The sequence below is a fragment of the Papaver somniferum genome, chromosome 9, assembly GCF_003573695.1.
Source record: "Papaver somniferum cultivar HN1 chromosome 9, ASM357369v1, whole genome shotgun sequence".
Classification (NCBI taxonomy): Eukaryota; Viridiplantae; Streptophyta; class Magnoliopsida; order Ranunculales; family Papaveraceae; genus Papaver; species Papaver somniferum.
In genome coordinates this window covers 24,570,626-24,589,214 of record NC_039366.1, presented here as the reverse complement: position 1 = coordinate 24,589,214, position 18,589 = coordinate 24,570,626, and the positions used below count along the sequence as shown (strand labels likewise).

Genomic DNA, 18,589 nt, shown 5'->3' with positions numbered 1-18,589 from the left:
CAAGTCAGACCAGTTAGACTCTGACTCAGTCTCTGACTATGACCGAGTTGACCCGTCTGACCTTGACCGAGTTGAACCGTTTGACCGGTGACCGGGGTGGACTTTGCCGGTCACCTGAGATACTTCTCCGGCCATTTCCGACGACGATTTGGCAGAGTTTCTACATGGGTTTTTCTCACTTTTGGGCCACGTGGATTTTTATCTAATGGACTTTGAAGACTTGGACCTAATTTTGGAACAAGAGGAGCTATAAAAGAGAAGATTTCTACAACTTTTAATGTCACGTATTATTCTTGGAGCTAAGGAGAGAGCCGCTTTTGTTTACACAACTAGGGTTTGCTTTCGTATTTATTTTTCATCTTCTTTATTTGATTATTGATTATGATGAACTCCATAGCTATGAGTAGCTAATTTCTTTATTATTGGTTAAGGATGTAGTCCTATATCTAAAACTTGTGCTTGATTAATGTGTTAGTTTTCTCTCTTGATTATCGTTCAAATCTCTATTGTTCTTAATAATCACATGATTGATGTATTGTGATAGGACTTAGACGTTTGGTTAGTTAAGTGGCCAATTAATTGAACTTGCATCCTTGTCCATAGCTATTTTAGGGTTTTTCATCGAGCGATAACCCCGAATACAAGAGCATGATATGATTACGGTTTGTAGTGATACACTCTTGTAATCATATGTAGAGTTTGACCATTGTCCGAATTGTCATGCGCAATGCATGACAATTGCGATTAGCCTATTTCCAAAACTTAATGCTCCTGGGAATTGAACTTAATTAGCGCAAGGCGTTAGGTTGTTCTTTAGGTAGAATTCACATACGCAGCTCTAATGTGTATGTTGATGAACTTAGGAAATTAATAGATTATCTTGCTCTCTTGATTCTCTAGGTTTTTGATAATAAAAGAGATTAAATTGTAATTCTAATCATGTATGCAAGCACTTGTTTAAGATAGAAGATGAACACCTTGACCAATATCTTTCTCTCATTGATTACATTCTACTATTTACTTTGATTTTGATTTACTTTTATTGCTTACATAAAAATCAGAAATCCCCCCCCCCCCCAACCAATTGGTTACTTTAAGAAAATTTAATATATAATAACTACAATTGCTTCTCTGTGGAAACAAACTCTTTCTTATCATATACTTTAGGAAAGTGAAATTATTTTTGACGCATACGACAACGATCACGTAGGAGTACAACTGTACCTTGGATCGGTGGGAGACTGATTGGGGTTCAACTATAGTCCAGTCCGAAGTTAGTTTGCAGTAGGCTAGTGTCTGTAGCGGCTTAATACAGTGTGTATTCAATCTGGACTAGGTCCCAGGGTTTTTCTTCATTTGCGGTTTCCTCGTTAACAAAATTTCTGGTGTCTGTGTTATTTCTTTTCCGCATTATATTTTATATGAAGTAATACAGGTTGTGCGTTCGTGATCATCAATTGGAAATCCAACCTTTGGTTGTTGATTGATATTGATTGATCCTTGGACATTGGTCTTTGGTACCGTCCAAGTATTCCTTGTATTTGATAAAGACTCGCTATTGTTTTTAGCTTGAGTCAAAATCAAATCAAGAGAGAGATATTAACTCCTTGAGATACTTTTATCTAGATTGAGTCTGACTGCCTAGTTGATTCTCTAGCAAAGTATTTCGGAGTTAGTCCATACAGATTGCTAAGAGAAATATTGGGTGGTGTTGTTAGACCCCCACTTTTGCAGTTATCATCGACGACATTAATAACTTTTTTCAGGATAATCCTCCTGCTGAATTGCCTCCAACCGAGACAATTGAGAAAGTCAAAAAAATTCCAAAATCAGTTGAAGTTATCCCAACTGTTACTGATCCTGACATTTCTAGTGACGAAGAGAGGAGCACTGATCAAGGCAGCCCTGATGAACAAGAACGTGTTCCTCCACGACATCTCTGCGTTCAAAGGAATCATGATCCAAACAGTATTATTGGAGGAAGAGATTCTACATCTAAGACTAGAGGAAAACTTCAAAATATTTGCAATTTTGGTTGTTATCTTTCGCAAGTAGAACCAAGAAATATTAATGAAGTTCTAAACGATCCCTTTTGGGTGAATTCTATGCATGAAGAGTTAAATCAATTTCAAAGGCAAGATGTGTGGGAACTTGTACCTTGTCCCTCCAATATCAAAATTGTTGGTACCAAATGGATATTCAAGATTAAGTCTGACGAATTTGGCACGATTGTCAGAAACAAAGCTAGACTTGTCGCTCAAGGATATTCACAGATTGAAGGGATTGACTTTGACGAGACCTTTTCTCCTGTGGCACGCCTTGAGTCCATTCGTCTCTTGTTAGCTCATGCTTGTTTTATTAAGGTTAAGTTGTTTCAAATGGATATAAAATCCGTGTTCCTTAACGGAATCTTAAAGGAAGAAGTCTATGTTGCTCAACCAAAGGGGTTTGAAAACCCTGATTTCCTAGATCATGTGCTAAAGCTCAAAAAGGCACTGTATGGGTTGAAACAAGCACCTAGGGACTGGTTTGAAAAACTTACTACTTCTATTATTAGAAAAGGTTTTTCAAGAGGCGGAGCTGACAAAACGTTGTTTACCAAATGGAGTGGGAAAGATGTTGTTATTGCTCAAATCTATGTAGATGATATCATCTATGGATCAACTTCTGAAATTTTTGCAAAGGACTTCCAAGTCTCTCTTGCTAAGGAATTTGAAATGAGCAATGTTGGTGAATTAAAATTCTTCTTAGGATTACAAATTCAACAACATAAGGATGGAATTTACTTATCCCAAGAGAAGTATGCTCGTGATCTTGTGACAAGATTTGGCCTGGATAAGTGTTCTCCAAAATTAACACCTATGCCAACCACTGGTAAACTACATAGAGATGAGAAAGAAGCAAAAGTGTATCAAAAGTTGTATCGATCTATTATTGGTAGCCTTTTGTATCTTACAGCTACTAGACCTGATATTTCTTTTAGTGTTAGTTGTTGTGCCAGGTTTCAGGCAAATCCAAAGGAATCTCATCTTGCAGCTGCAAAAAGGATCATTCGATATATTAATCACACTGCCGGGTATGGTTTATCTTACACTTTTGATACTAGCACTCATTTATCTGCATGTTCAGATGCTGATTGGGCAGGATGTGTCGAGGACATAAAAAGTATATCAGGGGGTTTCTACTACGTAGGACTGAATCTTGTTGCTTGGCATAGCAAAAAACAAAATTCTCAATCTCTGTCTACATGTGAAGCAGAATATATTGTTGCTGGTTCATGTTGTACTCAACTCATATGGATGAAACAAATGCTAGCTGATTATGGAGTTGATACTGGAATAATGAAGATCTTCTGTGATAACTCTAGTGCGATTCGAATCACTGAGAATCCCGTTGAGCACTCAAGAACAAAGCACATTGACATAAGGTACCATTTTATTCGTGATCTTTATGAAAACGGTATCATAAGTATGGAATTTGTGCCTTCCGAACAACAATTGACTGATATTCTTACCAAACCATTAGACACTGCTACATTCCAACACTTGCGGCAGTCTATTGGTGTTGTTTTGCTTCATTAAGCGTTTATATAACTCTTTCCCATGTGCTTATCTCTATCTTTTGGGCAATTGAGTTTGAAACTCCAGTAGGTTACTTCAGTTCAGTTCCTGTAGGGTTATTTTCTGTCTTGTTAGTGTCATCTTTTGTGAGTGTCAAAATCCTTCGTTTCTCTTGAAATTGAGGTCGCTCGTTGTTGTTCCATTGGGAATGACATCTAATGGAGGAGAGTTCTTTTGAACTTGTGCTTAATGGTCATCTTGAGGGCTGTGCGGCTGTGGAATTTTAGAGGGGTTATCTTGTATCTTTAAACTCCTTGATGAATGTTGTTAGCTTTGGATATATGATTGCATCTAAATAAGATGATGTGTGTTTCTTTCTCTCAGTCATGAAATGTCTCTTACGAAAATTTCATTATGATCCCGTTCTCTTGTACCTTTGCCAATTTTATTAACAAAAAGGGGGAGAATTAATATGTAGTTCACACTACAAATACATATGGTTTTTGGATCATTGTGTAAGGGGGAGTGGTTTTCATGTGAGATGGAGTATTGACTAAGGGGGAGTGATACATATCACCATAGTATTATTGTTGAAGTTGTGATACAATTGGACTTTGACACTGTGTAATAATACTATGACATTTTATAACAATGATCGAGACCGACGCTTTCTCATTGTTATAGCTACGGATCTTCAACAACGGTGATGATAAACTTACAACCTTTGGGATCATTGGAGTACTTGGAAGTGACGAAGATTTCAAGGAATGTTGAAGATTAGACATGTGGAATAGGAGCTACTAAAGTTTCATTATCTTTTTTGTATTCCATATGTATTGATAGTTTTGTCACTACAATTGACAAAGGGGGAGATTGTTAGAGCACTGCTCGGTCAAACTCGCATGCGTTGCTATCTCAAGCATGTTTGTCAATGTTAGTGATCAAAATTATAAGTCTTGATTTCTAGTCTCTTATAGCTAAGTCTCAGACTAGGATAGTAAGTGTAGTTGGGCTCAAAGACTTCATGGCGATTCATCATACAAGTAGAATATCTACTCAAGGAACCGGTGGAACTTCTCGACAAAAAGGTATGTGGAGACTTGAACTTATCTGTCACTCAAAAGTCTATCTATTTTATCTCCTACTCTTTGAGACAAAAGTCATATGATATATATATAGACTAGATCATACACATTTGATATTTCGAGCCGAGTATACCTCGCCTATCTATATCTCAAAAATATGTGTTGGTACTTCGACCAAGTTTATCTTTACCTAGTGAAGAAAGTCATGAATGTTTCAATCACTTTGAAAATTGCTTTAACGAGAAATAGTGTAACAACTATATAACGTCCTCTAAGAATGTTTCAATCATTGGAATGGGAGTTTAGATTACATAACCAATGGATTCCTTGAACCGAAGTTTTCGAACTTTGTTGATCAAGAGAACCGGAAGTATGGCAAGTGCCAAGTCCGCGAACCCAGTCCGCGAACCAGCGTAGTTCTCGAACCCGAGAATTTCTGCTGGAGTTTGTAAACTCTATCCGGTGTCTTAAGTCCGCGAACCTAGTCTGCGAACTTGAGAAGTTTATATATCTAAAGAAGATTTCTGAACTTAATCTTAAAAGACTAAGAAATGCATTTGCAAACCGTGTCTATTAAAGTTCATGAACCGATTTGAGTGAATCAAATCATCTTTGCTTCAATTGTGTCTTGTGTAGTTACATAAGATTTCCTTGCAATTGAACAACTCTCTTAACTAGTTCATTTGAGTCAATTGAACTAGTTATGGTGAAGAAGAACATGGTTGGTATGAAACGCTCATATGGTTAACCTCTTTGGGTAGACTATTGTTGAACCAACAATGTACACGTTTGGGTGTGGTTAACAAACCTAGAAGCGTACAGTCATTTGTGTATGACAAGCTAAGTTTTCGATCTAACGGTTGAGAAATATTAGATTGAATCTAAATCAGGTTTTCATCTAACGGTGAATATTGATTGCTTTGTAACTAAGGCAAAACCCTGATTTGAAAGGTTAAATAAAGGAGACATCTAGTATTATGCAAAACTAATCCCCACACCTTACGTGTGATACTACTTTGCGTGCTAGAGTCGTTTCTCCTTTAACCTTTGGTTTTCTTCTTCTAAAACTAGGTTAACGACTTAAAGACTTCATTGGGATTGTGAGGCCAGACCGATACTACTTTTATCGTAGTTGTGTGATCTGATCTTGCATCTTCTATCGTAACAGTAAAATTATATTGATTGACTTGAGATCGTGAGAGTTCTCCGATAGGCAAGATATAAAAAGTAATCACAAACACCTTCGTCTCATCATTTGTGATTCCAAGACATCTTGTTACCTACCATACAATTAAGATTGTTGTGAGGTGATTGATTAATCTAGGCTGTTCTTCGGGAATATAAGACCAGATTATCAATTGGTTCCTGTTCACCTTGATTATTATCAAAAGACGGAACAAAAACTTTTAGGGTTTTCTGTGGGAGACAGATTGATCCTTTGATAGAATTGTCCGTGTGAGACAGATTTGTTTATTGTTAAAGCCTGCGATTTTGGGTCGTAACAACTCTTAGTTGTGGGTGAGATCAGCTAAGGGAATCAAGTGCGTAGTATCCTGCTGGGATCAGAGGAGTAGGGAGTACAACTGTACCTTGGATCAATGGGAGACTGATTGGGGTTCAACTATAGTCCAGTCCGAAGTTAGCTTGGAGTAGGCTAGTGTGTGTAGCGGCTTAATACAGTGTGTATTCAATATGGAGTAGGTCCCGGGGGTTTTCTGCATTTGTGGTTTCCTCGTTAACAAAATTCTGGTGTCTGTGTTATTTCTATTTCCGCATTATATTTGTTTACATAATTGAAATAATACATGTTGTACGTTTGAATCAATCAATTGGAAATCCGACCTCTGGTTGTTGATTGATATTGATTGATCCTTGGACATTGGTCTTTGGTACCGTCCAAGTTATTCCTTGTGTTTGATTATAGACTCGCTGATTTCTATTAGTTTGAGTGAATCAAAACAAGAGAGAGATATTAACTCCTTGAGATACTTTTACCTAGATTGAGTCTGACTGTCTAGTTGATTCTCTAGAAAGTGTTTCGGAGTTAGTCCATACAGATTGCTAAGTGAAATATTGGGTGGTGTTGTTAGACCCCCGCTTTTTCAGAAAGTATACAAATAAAGAGACTCAAACAACTAGAAATTTCAATCCTTGACACTTCTGTGTCCTAGTTGTATGCTAAAATCTTCCTCTATTTACCTAGGTTCCTTATGAGAAACATAATTAGGTTTATAACTTAAAGACTTCACTTGGGGATTCGTAAAGCCATGTCTGATTATCTTTACTTTGATCGTTCATGTATCCTGATCTTGTCCTTATTGATTGTCGAGGTTTTTGTCAATCTCCAATCAAGCGAGATAGATAAAAATCACAAAGTTCTCTTCGTCTCAAACTTCGTGACTTCACAATATAGATATCTAAAACTCTTTTTTATTGATTGGTTTAAGAATGTTCTTGGAAACTGATCAGTAATCGATGATTCTCAGCTAACTGAGTATTAGTGTTCCGGATTTATGAGGTTTGCTATCTTTGTGTATTGCAAACAGATTTCCAAGCCTTGGTCTAAACGATATAAAGGGAAATCAAATAGGCTGATCTATTAGAGGCAGATTGGTATCAAAATTCTTCACTGAGGTTGAAACAACTCTTAGGTTGTAAAGGACGCCAATTACGGGAATGAGTTACGTTTACCCTTGCGAGGTTCAAGAGACGTAAGGAGCCCGACTGCAACTGAAATGCTTAGAATGTTGATTCGGTTTCAACTATAATCCGAAGTCTGGTAGTAGGCTAGTGTCTGTATCGGCTTCATACTGTATGGTGTTCAATATTTGACAAGCTCCCGAGGTTTTTCTACAGGTACAATTTTCCTAGTTAACAAAACCTCTGGTGTCTTGTGTTTTTCCTTTTTCGCATTATATTTTTTTTTATCTTTATAATAGGAATAACACAAGTAGTACTTATTCTGTCTAGGTAGTTCAAGTCCTATTTATTTTTGCTCAATTACGAGACTTGTTCATATAGAATTTGTATCTTTCATACTTGGCAGAGTTCAGATCCTCTTGATATGGATACGACTAGAATGATATTGGATATTGATATGTGAGATCGTCCAAGAACTCTTCTTCATAATCAAGTTCACGGACTTTGGTGTCTAAACGTATTGATTATGAAAGAGATAAGATAAAACTATATAACTTGTTCAATGATCATTAATTAATCTACTTATATTAGGATTTCTTCATACAGATTGCCGAACGAAAAAAGTTGGTGGTGCACTTGGTACCCTCTCCTTTTCAGCTTCCACAAGATGAAGATGAGGCTTCACTTGTTTAATGACTTATCTTAGAGCATATGTCATGCGAAAGTGTGGGTGTCAAATCTAATGTTTACCCGAAAGGGATTGTTGAGGATGTTTCAATACAGGTAAACAAACGAATATTTCCAGTGGAATTCTATGTTCTAGACATGAGTGATGAGAATTTATCCCCGTCTACACCTTTACCATTGGGTAGACCATTTATGAGCACTGCTAGAACGAAGATTGATGTCCATAATGACACCTTGACTATAGAGTTCGATGAAGAAGTCATACACTTCAATATCTTTGAAATGAGGACACATTCAAGTAATATTCAACCAGATTTCCATAATATGTCGGACGCTGGCTAAACCGTCCAAGGAGATATTCTAGCTGGCGACTTTAGACCAAGTGATGCATGAGAGGAAACCCATTGGTTTGGTAGTTTAAATCTTTTATTTCTTGTACTTAGTTTTTCTGATTTCTTGTCCTTTTTTTCCCCGCTTTTTGTAGTTTTTCTTTTTTTTTCTTCCTTCCAGTTTTTGATTTCTTGTTACATATCGTATTAGAATTTTCCACCTTGTTTTATATTGGATGATTCATTTTACATTGAGGAAGATGTAAAGTTTAAGTGTGGCGGGTGGTTAGACATGTAGAACCGTAAATTTTCAACTTTTTTTTTTTGTAAATAAGCGCATGAAACCTCAAACTTGTAGATATTGTAGATTCACATAATAATAGTATACATATTGGTAAGTTTACGTACAGAGTTCTTTCCGACATAACTGAACTTAGACGTGCTAGAGAAAAACATTCGGGTTTCTTACTTGTTAGATAATATTGGATATGACTATACCAGCGGCAAATTAGGTGCGAAATGAGATTATTATTTGAGTTTTTGATCACTCATGAGCGGAGACTACCTATTGTTATAATCCTGACTCAACATATGTTCTTTATTTTTATGGCCGATTGTTTTTTTCTTTGATTCATGAAGAACACCAACCATGAGTCGTCATATGCTTTTGATTTTTGTGGGTGATTGTTCTTTATCCATGAAAAACATTAATCCGAAATCGACATACGTCTTATCGATAAATTGTTTCTCCCCTAATTTCTGGTTGTTATTGAGAAAAATAGAAAAAATCAAAAGTACTAACAGTAAGGCGAGGTAAGGATATAAATGCAATTTTAACAAATGAGGGTTATTTAAGAATTTCACCATATTTAGATTAGACAACCTTTACCCCACGTCTACGTGGGGTACAAAATTTGATAGGTCTACATGCCTCAAAGTTGGTCAGGTTTATAAAGCATGCAATGGAAGAAACCTGGCCAACTTTGAGCCTATACACCTATCAAAAAATCTTTGTAGATGCGTCTTTTAATTACTTAACTAATGAAGCTGGCATTGGAATGGTGCTTTTTTCTATTGCAGGTACCTATGAAGGAGTCATGGGTTCCTATGATGTTGGAGTAATTGATGCAGAGGCATGTGAATGGATAGCAGTTCTTAAAGTGGTTAAATGGCTTAAAAGCTTAAAGATAGACAACTTTCACCTGATGACGGATACTGAAGTAGTAGTTAAATCAATCACCACTGACTGTGTTCTTGCAAGATTAAATCTGTATTATCAGTTTTTAGTTCTTTTAAAATTATTCATGTCAAAAGAGATGGAAATCACCTAGCAGATTCCATCTCTAAAAAAGTCAGAGTTGATAAACTTGTGGTAAAGGAGTACAAGGATTACTCTCCTTGGATTGAGACTGTAATCTCCAGGCACTCTCTGGTTGAACCTAATGATGCTTAAATAAAATTCTCTTCTTATAAAAAAAAAACATAAAAAAGACTCAGGTTCGGATCCGTCATAGGCATAGTGGGCGGCGCATTTGCCCATTGAAATTTTTTCTATGTAATCTCAGCATTTGCAAGTGCTACTATGGATGGCTTCTGGCGTCCTTTGTGGCTGCAAAGTCCCGCTAAAGCTTAAAGGTAAGTTTTACAAATCAGCGATCAGGCCTGCCATGTTTTATGGTGCGGAATGTTGGGCGCTGAACAGTCAGGACACTTTGAGACTGAAGAGTACCGAGATGCGGATGCTGAGGTGGGCATGCAGACATACGAGGCATTACCGTATCAGGAATGAGTACGTACGTAAGAAACTTATGGTAGCGCCAATCAAGGAGATGCTTGCACAACATCGGCTGCGCTGGTTTGGGCATCTCCAGCGAAGACCGCCGGATGCCCCAGTGCGAGTCGGTCGCATCAGGCGCGCTGAAGGAAGGATGCAACGCAGAGGCCGACCGAAGCTAACATGGGACGAGTGCGTAAAGAACGATTTGAGCAACCGAAATCTTTTACCAGAGCAGGCGTTGGACAAACAGACATGGAGGGCGGCGATACACGTGGAAGAGGTGTGTTTCAGGTATGTAGACTAACAACCCCTCTTCTTTATTTCCTATAAATTTCTTTACAACTTAAATCAGCGAACACGTAAAGGTAACCCTGCAGTTTGTGAGCGGGGGTGGGGGTGGGGGGGTGAATCCCCTTGTAGCACTGCAGTTGGCAGCATTGTGAAGGGGAAACACCCCGTAGCTTCTGCAACCGGGACATGGTGTAAGTATATCCGCATTAATGGTCGAAAATTCGTAATCCCATTAACACAGTGATCACTGTTCATCTGGTCCAAAACAAAACAATCGCGACACGGGTAGCGTCAAGTATTTTGCTTGTCGTAGTACAAGTTGTGCAAGGCTTGGACAGGCCGGCGTAAAACCTATGTTCGACGTTTAGGAGATATTCTCTAGCCGACCCGGTAATTGCTACTGGAAAAGGCTTTGGATTTGGATTATGGATGGCGGACGATTTTTTCTCGCACCAAAAACCAGTACACCTCAATCACACTCTGCACTCCCCTTCCTGTGGTCACATAAGGCGCAACCAAATGTCTGGCTGAGAAAGAGCTCCTCCTTGATATTTTTGACCTCTATGAAAAATCTAAATCAACTCCCCACAAACAACCACCACACATGTTCGGATATGCCTAGGTGGACGCAAGGATGAATAGAAGCATGCCATGTGGCTAATGATAAAGAAGCTTACCATATTTTATTGGCCAATCAGAATTTCCAATGAGATTCTCTTATATCTCCCCTCACTCACTAGTCACTACATGTACTACCACCACCACCACTCTCTAACACCATCACCACCAAACAACTACAACAGCAACTAAAAGAAGTTTTCTAGCTCCTCTTTTTGACAACTCATTCTCTCCAAGAAGATGGCAGCAAACACATTGAGGAGCTGTGGAGTTGCAGCAGTTTTCCCATCAGTTCTTTCTTCATCTAAATCGAAGTTCGCCACTTCAGTCGCTTTCCCCGGTGCTTACTCCAATGGCTCATCAAGATTCACCATGTCCGCCGAATGGATGCCCGGTGAACCTCGCCCATCTTACCTTGACGGTTCCGCTCCCGGGTAATTTAGAATTCAGAACCAAATTAAAAAACTCATTTCAAGAATTTTTATGGAGCTGGAATGTTTTTTGCTTAAATACTTTATGTGTGGTGCAGTGACTTTGGATTTGACCCTCTTGGCCTTGGAGCAGTCCCAGAGAACTTAGAGAGATTCAAGGAATCTGAACTCATCCACTGCAGATGGGCAATGCTTGCTGTTGTAAGTTTATGGTTAAACTTGACTTGAAATTCTGGTTTATGTGTATCTTCTGTATGAACCATTAGTTAAGGGGATTTTCATGTTTGCAGCCTGGGATCTTGGTGCCAGAGGCATTAGGATTAGGCAACTGGGTGAAGGCGCAAGAATGGGCAGCACTTCCAGATGGACAAGCAACTTACTTGGGAAACGTAGTCCCATGGGGAACACTTCCAACCATCCTAGTCATCGAATTCCTCTCAATCGCATTTGTTGAGCACCAACGTAGCATGGAGAAAGACCCAGAGAAGAAGAAGTACCCTGGTGGAGCTTTTGACCCCTTGGGTTACTCCAAAGACCCTAAAAAGTTCCAGGAATACAAAGTCAAGGAGATCAAAAATGGTTCATCTCTTACCCCAATTTTTTTACCAGCACTCATAACTTGACATCCGAGTATTGATTTGAAAATGTCAGCTAACATTAACTTCTACTGTTATTTCAGGTCGTCTCGCTTTGTTGGCTTTCGTAGGATTCTGTGTGCAACAATCCGCATACCCTGGAACCGGACCTTTGGAGAACTTAGCTGCCCATTTGGCTGACCCATGGCACAGCAACATCGGGGATGTTTTGATCCCAAGAGGACTTTAAATTTGCCTAGATTGTTGAAATTTGTTATCCCATAACCCACTGTAAAACTCCCATGTAATCATTTATAATGAGCTCTTAATTGCAGATCTTGTTTTGTATTTTTATCAGTAAAAACTTCTATCTGTATTCTTCATTCTACTACAAAATTGTGTGAAACCTTCAATATCTATGACACTAGCAAGCAGAACTTAAATTTACTGTATCATGTATTTCATAGTAAACTCTGGGAAAATATGACTATGAAAGTAGCTATTACCCATGGATGCTGAATACGTGTTGATGGTGAAGAAGGCAACCCTGTTTAGATAACGAAGCCATAATTAGAACACCAATTTAGTACTCCTACAGGTCTATATGTTGCAATAGTATAATAGTATGAGAAGTTTCTTCAGTTCTTTGACATTGTACATTCAGTTTTATGCCTTCAAAAATTCTATGCTATATCAATAAACAAAGAAGTAAGACAAGGTTTACCTGGAACTGATTCTTTTGCCGAGGGTTCAACCTTTTTCAAGTTCAGTTCTTGTATACCCGAAGAAATGGAAGCTGAATTTCCAAGGTATGATCTTGTGAGCTTCTTGACTAGAGTTAATCCTTGAGCACTGCATTTATACAATGAATTGCTAAGCAAAATAAATTTGCAGTGGCCATATGGATTGTATTTTACAGATTGTTTTTCTCGGATATATTGAATGATGAAATTGAACAAAATATCCTAGTTATTCACTCTTGGTACCTCGAACTAAGTAGGTGACCAGCTGCATTTTTCCCAGTGTAAAGAGCATCAACCCATGTTGCATTTAGCAATGACTGCAAAACTGCAGACCGCTTTTCGCTTGAAATAGAGTTACTGGTCATTATCACATTTGCAGGAACTGCTCCAAATCTGATGCAAAGAAACAAACCTGGTAAGGAAGCTGACAAGAAACCATTAAACTGACGCAATGATATTGAATATTCAGCAGTGAGCTGAACAGAACTGGGAACAAATGATAGCTTCAAGCTTGAACCTAGAATGTCAGTACAATACACTTCTATTTGCTTCAAAACCGTAAGACCAATAACCGCTCACATTCTCACTCGAACAATTTGTGTTTAGATTGGGACTACACAAGCACATTACCAACAATGCAAGACATAAAAAGAACATGAATTTGGAACACCTCAATTTAGTGTATGGAAACTTACGAACAGTCACCAGGATAACCATTGATCTCCCTGCAGCCTCCCTGGGGACAAAGATACCTGCAGCAAGAAAAAGAAGGAACTGCGAAGAGTTAATAGCCAGACAAAGAAAACACACATTTATGTAACCATAATGAACCAATAAGATAGTCACCCACATGAAGTCACTCATGGACTTAGTCGACCATGTCTGGTTATTTGGACCTTCCTTGGAGAAGAGCAATGCAGTATCTCCTTTAACAAATGCAATATCACCCATATCCTCAACAAGGCAGCGAAAGGCACCCGAATGACCCTTATACAAATTGCTCTCACTACATGAACCATTTTCATTACCACACCCACTACAAATACCTTTACTTTCAAATTCCGAAGGCGCACAAACATCAGAGAAAAATCCTGTTACAATCTCCTCATCATTCAATTGTTCAGAACTAGTCAAATTCTTAAGATGATTAACAGGATAATTCCAACCCATAGCTGTTGAATAACCACCATGACAAGATCGTTTTCCTTCAAAATTCATCAAACTAATTTCTTCTTCTCCGTGTTTGCAGAATTTTTTGTTCACAATTGCAACAGCTTCATAACTTTCAGCGTGATTGCAGTAAACTTCATTCGCAATTGCTTTCATCGAGTAATTCAGAAATGCAATGTAAGCTAATCCTGCTTCTAAGTTTATTAAGTCCGCTTCGCCTTTTTTTATCGATTCTAAACATGCTTCAGTTGTTTCTCTTTTAACACTACACATTGCAAACATTAACAACAAAAGAAAATGAATCAATTAAGATTCAAACTAAATGAAATTTTAAGGTACAAATTGAGAGACATTTACCATTCCCAAGTATAGTTATATTTCTGCCCAAGGAGGTTCAAATAGTTCTGACAGTCCACAAACTCATCTCTCACAGCACACCACTTCACCGTCCACGGATCGGACTTCACTGGCGGCGGAGAAGACAAATCACCGGAACTTTCCTCTCCCAAACCCGGCGCAGGAGCTCCACTTATTCCCATCGCCGGAGACAATGCCGGTGGTTCCGACATCGTGTCATAATCCGGAGACAAACCAACACTATCACCAGATTCCGGTGCCGGAGCTGGTCCATAACCTGAAATTAAAATATCCCAACAAGATTTCAGTAAAAAAAATCAGAAAACCAACTTGGGTTTTGGTTGAATTTTACAGATCCGATATGGGTTTTGGACATTGATGATGGTACCTGTAATGGTGAGAGAAACCCATGAAAGAAGAAGAATATAAAGAAAGAATATACTTGTGATCTCCATTTGAGCAGTGAAAACCAGAGAAGAAGAACATAGTAATACCAAAACCTATGATAATAGTTATTAACTTAGATTATTACTATTGCTTTAGAGTGAAGTTTAATCAATAAAGAAAACTGACAACGTAAGCAAAGTTCTGATTTTTTTTCTTTTCATTCATCGCCGAACTCCCACGTTAAATTTGAAAAAAGTAATCCATTATTATTATGATTGATGGAATGATTAGTTTTAGATTACAATGACATAAATTAAATTAAGAACACCATAACCAAAGGAGGTGCCTTTTGTTTCCATTGACTGCATCTTAACTAGATCTGCAATTCGCTGTGTGGTACAACTGAGCCCGCCCCGCCCCATGTTTGATTGTGACCTACCAAACAATACTTTTTGTCTAGTGTAAATGTTTGTACTTACTCACCAATTTGCAAATTTTTGCAATAATGTTCTTGTAAGATTCTCAGTGTCTGTTAGTAAATGGGAAGGGAATGGTTGTTGAAAAACAAATATTTTACATTTGATCCCATCTATAAAGAAAACGTTTTCAATGATTGTTCACCTACAAAAAGCTTAATGGTAGATTGGTAGTTATTGGACGTGTACACATTGTGTGCCACGGCAGTGGCATCACAACCACCAGAACAAGTCTTCAACTCACAGTCCGAGTCTTATGTTGTTGTTAAAACTTCCCCGTATTCCAGTCAGAGTTTGTTTAGATTAGGAAACATATCTTTTAGATATTCTGTATATATAAATCTCTATATATATCACATGTAAAGAACATAAAAGATATCAATTCAGAATATATTCTTCACATAGATTTTTGAAACTCTAAGATGGTATCCTTGTAGATCCTAGGAAACATATCTTTCCTTCCGCTTCATCTCTGCCGCCGTCTCCTTTTATCATTCATATTTTTCATCATGTCTGGCTCTAATCCATCTTCTCCCAACTCTCCAGTGCATGACAACATCCCTTCCCACAACAATGAAACTCTGATCAATTCTTCAGCTCATCCTAGAACTCTAGACCCTTGTATCATTCATCCCAGTGATAACCCTGCAACTGTGCTATCCTCTCCTCTTTTACAAGGAGACAACTACGGTTCCTGGGTTAGGGGAATCACCAAGTCTCTGAATGCCAAGGGCAAGCTTGGTTTCGTTGATGGCTCTCTTCCTCTTCCAACAGATCCGTTGCAGTTTCAATGCTGGAAGAGATGTGATGCTCTCGTGGGAAGTTGGCTTCTAAACTCTTGTCAACCAGATATCAGGGCTAGCTGCCTGTATGCTGCCAACTCTCATGCTATCTGGAAAGATCTACAAATCAGGTTTTGTGTCTCCAATGCCCCTATTCTGTTTCGTTTAAAATCTTCAATTGCTTCAATCAAACAGGAGTCAATGCCTGTGTCTCTTTACTATACCAAAATAAAAACTCTTTGGGATCAATATGACTCCCTGGTTGCTTCTACGGAAGCATGTATCTGTGGTGCTGGCAAGCACATGCTTGAAAGACTCGAAAGATAGCGTGCCATGGAATTTCTGCAGGGATTACACGACAGGTTTTCCAACCTTCGTAGTCAGATACTCACTATGGATCCATTCCCCAGTGCACTTCGTATCTTCAATCTTGTTCAGCAGGAGGAGGAACAACAACATATAACCCATACTCCTCTGCCAACTGTTGATGGTGCTGCTCTTGCTTCGACTCGAAATTTCCAGTCCAGCTCTCGTCCTCTATCCACTCAGAACAAGCGTCAGCGTCCCTTTTGCGACTATTGTAACAGACTAGGCCATGTTCGAGACAAGTGCTACAGGCTCCATGGTTTTCCCCCTGCCAACAGTTCTCAACAGCAGCCTTTGGCTAATGCAAATCTGCACATGACTGCTGCTGCTGCAGCTATGTCCACTGACCCATCTGCTGCACCACACGCTCTTCCCTCCCTGTCTGCCGATCAATATGCTCGCCTTTTGGCCTTGATCAACCCTACACCAGACTCTGCACAACCTGATGCTCGTGCCAATTTTGCGGGCAACATTCTCTCCACCTCAATTGTTGATCCATGGTTTGTAGACAGTGGTGCAACGCACCACATCTGCAACTCACTGCATTACTTTACATCTTACATGCCTGTTCAATCATCAATTCTCATGCAACTCCCGGATGGCTCATTCTCCATGGTTAAGCATATTGGCGAGGTTGTTTTTTCGCCTACACTAAAACTGTCGAATGTACATCACATTCCTAATTTCAAGTTCAATCTCATCTCTGTGAGTCAATTAACTCGCCAAACTAATTGCATTGCTTATTTCTTCGAACATGTTTGTTTCTTTTCAGGACCGTGTCACGAAAGCAGTGATTGGTCGGGCTGATTTTATCTCTGGCTTGTATCATCTCCAAGCCCATCCGCACCAGTCATTCAATAGAGTCTTATGTAATAAAACAACTGCCGATGTTTGGCACTGCAGACTAGGTCATCCTAGTTTTGATCGTTTTAAATTTCTTTGTCGTACTTTTGATTACATTAAATCTAGTTCTACTCACTTTTGTGATGTCTGTCCATTGGCTAAACAAAGCCGTTTGTCTTTTAATAAAAATTCAGTGTCTTCAAAACGCTGTTTTGAACTTATTCATTGTGATATCTGGGGTCCATTTATGACACATTCACTCACTGGTGCAAAGTATTTTTTAACAATAGTCGATGATTATTCCCGTTGCACGTGGGTTTATCTCATGCACATCAAGAGTGAAACTTTTAAATTTCTCAAATATTTTTTTAATTTTGTTATCACCCAATATTCTCACAAAACAGATACAATATCAACTGGTAATTCCATTCCATTTCTTTCCATATTGCAAAGAGTACAATCTGATAATGGTTCTGAGTTTTTATCTCAAGGCATGCAATCCTGGTTCAAAGCCCATGGCATCCATCACCAACGAAGTTGTGTTTCCACCCCTCAACAAAATGGTGTTGTGGAACGCAAACATCGTCATCTTCTCAGCGTAGCTCGTGCTCTTCGTTTTCAATCTCATTTACCACTCACTTATTGGGGCGAATGTTTACTCACGGCATGTTATCTTATTAATAAAATGCCAACTCCTATTTTGAAACATAAAACTCCACATGAAGTTCTTCTTGGTACTGTCCCTAATTATCGTCATCTACGTGTTTTTGGTTGTCTATGTTATGCTAGAAACACAAAGATTCATTCTAAATTTGACCCGCGGGCTAAGCCTGGTGTTTTTTGGGATATCCTCATAACCACAAGGGTTACATCATTTTGGATATTTCCACAAAAACAACTTTTGTATCTAGAGATGTTGTCTTTCATGAGCATTTGTTTCCCTTCAAAGATGCTAAATTCACTTCTGACACTGTGCTTCCACTCTCTACAGATACTGATTTTTTCTATGAAGACTCCATGTCTGTTTCTCCTTCAAATTCTGTCATTGATATTCAATCACCTAATTTATCTTCTTTGCCAGTTGCTGACTCGACTTCTCCCACGCACATTCTGGATGATCATACTTCTCATACAACTGACCCTACTCTTGAATCTACTTCTCCGGACATCTCTTCTACTGAAGTGACTTCTACCATCGATAATACTTTACGCAGCTCAACTAGAACACATACTCGTCCATCTCACCTGAAATATTATGTTTGCTCTGTTTCTAAAGGTATGTCTAATTCTCTGTATCCTCTAACAAATTACATTTCTTTTGATAAATTTACTCCGCAACATCGTGCCTTTCTATCTTCGGTTATTTCTAATGATGAACCATGCTTTTTTACGGAAGCCATTAAACATCCAGAATGGCGTAATGCCATCGTCCAAGAGCATACTGCTTTACTTAATAATGATACCTTTACTAT

The 18,589-nt window shown here is 38.5% G+C and overlaps 3 protein-coding genes across 3 annotated transcripts; 2 read left to right on the top strand and 1 right to left on the bottom strand.

The window, feature by feature from the left end:
* The first annotated feature begins 11,109 nt into the window (after positions 1–11,109).
* On the top strand, positions 11,110–12,427 carry LOC113309047 (chlorophyll a-b binding protein 6, chloroplastic-like). The gene is made up of 4 exons (XM_026557477.1): positions 11,110–11,421; positions 11,517–11,619; positions 11,709–11,997; positions 12,098–12,427. Exons 1-4 carry the CDS (start codon positions 11,228–11,230, stop codon positions 12,241–12,243), a joined length of 732 nt encoding a protein of 243 aa, XP_026413262.1. The 5' UTR covers positions 11,110–11,227; the 3' UTR covers positions 12,244–12,427.
* LOC113309046 (lactotransferrin-like) lies at positions 12,286–14,990 on the bottom strand. The gene is made up of 7 exons (XM_026557476.1): positions 14,652–14,990; positions 14,264–14,540; positions 13,587–14,171; positions 13,432–13,488; positions 12,980–13,129; positions 12,718–12,845; positions 12,286–12,540 (listed from the first exon to the last, which is right to left on the bottom strand). Exons 1-7 carry the CDS (start codon positions 14,716–14,718, stop codon positions 12,455–12,457), a joined length of 1,350 nt encoding a protein of 449 aa, XP_026413261.1. The 5' UTR covers positions 14,719–14,990; the 3' UTR covers positions 12,286–12,454.
* A 645-nt stretch (positions 14,991–15,635) lies between these two features.
* On the top strand, positions 15,636–16,235 carry LOC113311602. The gene has a single exon (XM_026560423.1). It carries the CDS (start codon positions 15,636–15,638, stop codon positions 16,233–16,235), a length of 600 nt encoding a protein of 199 aa, XP_026416208.1.
* Positions 16,236–18,589: the final 2,354 nt, after the last annotated feature.

Bases quoted from the DNA above. Each gene is read 5' to 3' on its own strand.
- LOC113309046 (XM_026557476.1), bottom strand. From the start codon at position 14,718: ATGGAGATCACAAGTATATTCTTTCTTTATATTCTTCTTCTTTCATGG. The intron at 13,489-13,586 runs GTGGGTGACTAT...TTCTTGCTGCAG, and splicing joins AAGTCCATGAGTGACTTCAT to GTATCTTTGTCCCCAGGGAG. The intron at 12,541-12,717 runs GTAAACCTTGTC...TTATCTAAACAG, and splicing joins GGCAAAAGAATCAGTTCCAG to GGTTGCCTTCTTCACCATCA.
- LOC113309047 (XM_026557477.1), top strand. From the start codon at position 11,228: ATGGCAGCAAACACATTGAGGAGCTGTGGAGTTGCAGCAGTTTTCCCA. The intron at 11,620-11,708 runs GTAAGTTTATGG...TCATGTTTGCAG, and splicing joins GATGGGCAATGCTTGCTGTT to CCTGGGATCTTGGTGCCAGA. The intron at 11,998-12,097 runs GTTCATCTCTTA...CTGTTATTTCAG, and splicing joins AGTCAAGGAGATCAAAAATG to GTCGTCTCGCTTTGTTGGCT.
- LOC113311602 (XM_026560423.1), top strand. From the start codon at position 15,636: ATGTCTGGCTCTAATCCATCTTCTCCCAACTCTCCAGTGCATGACAAC.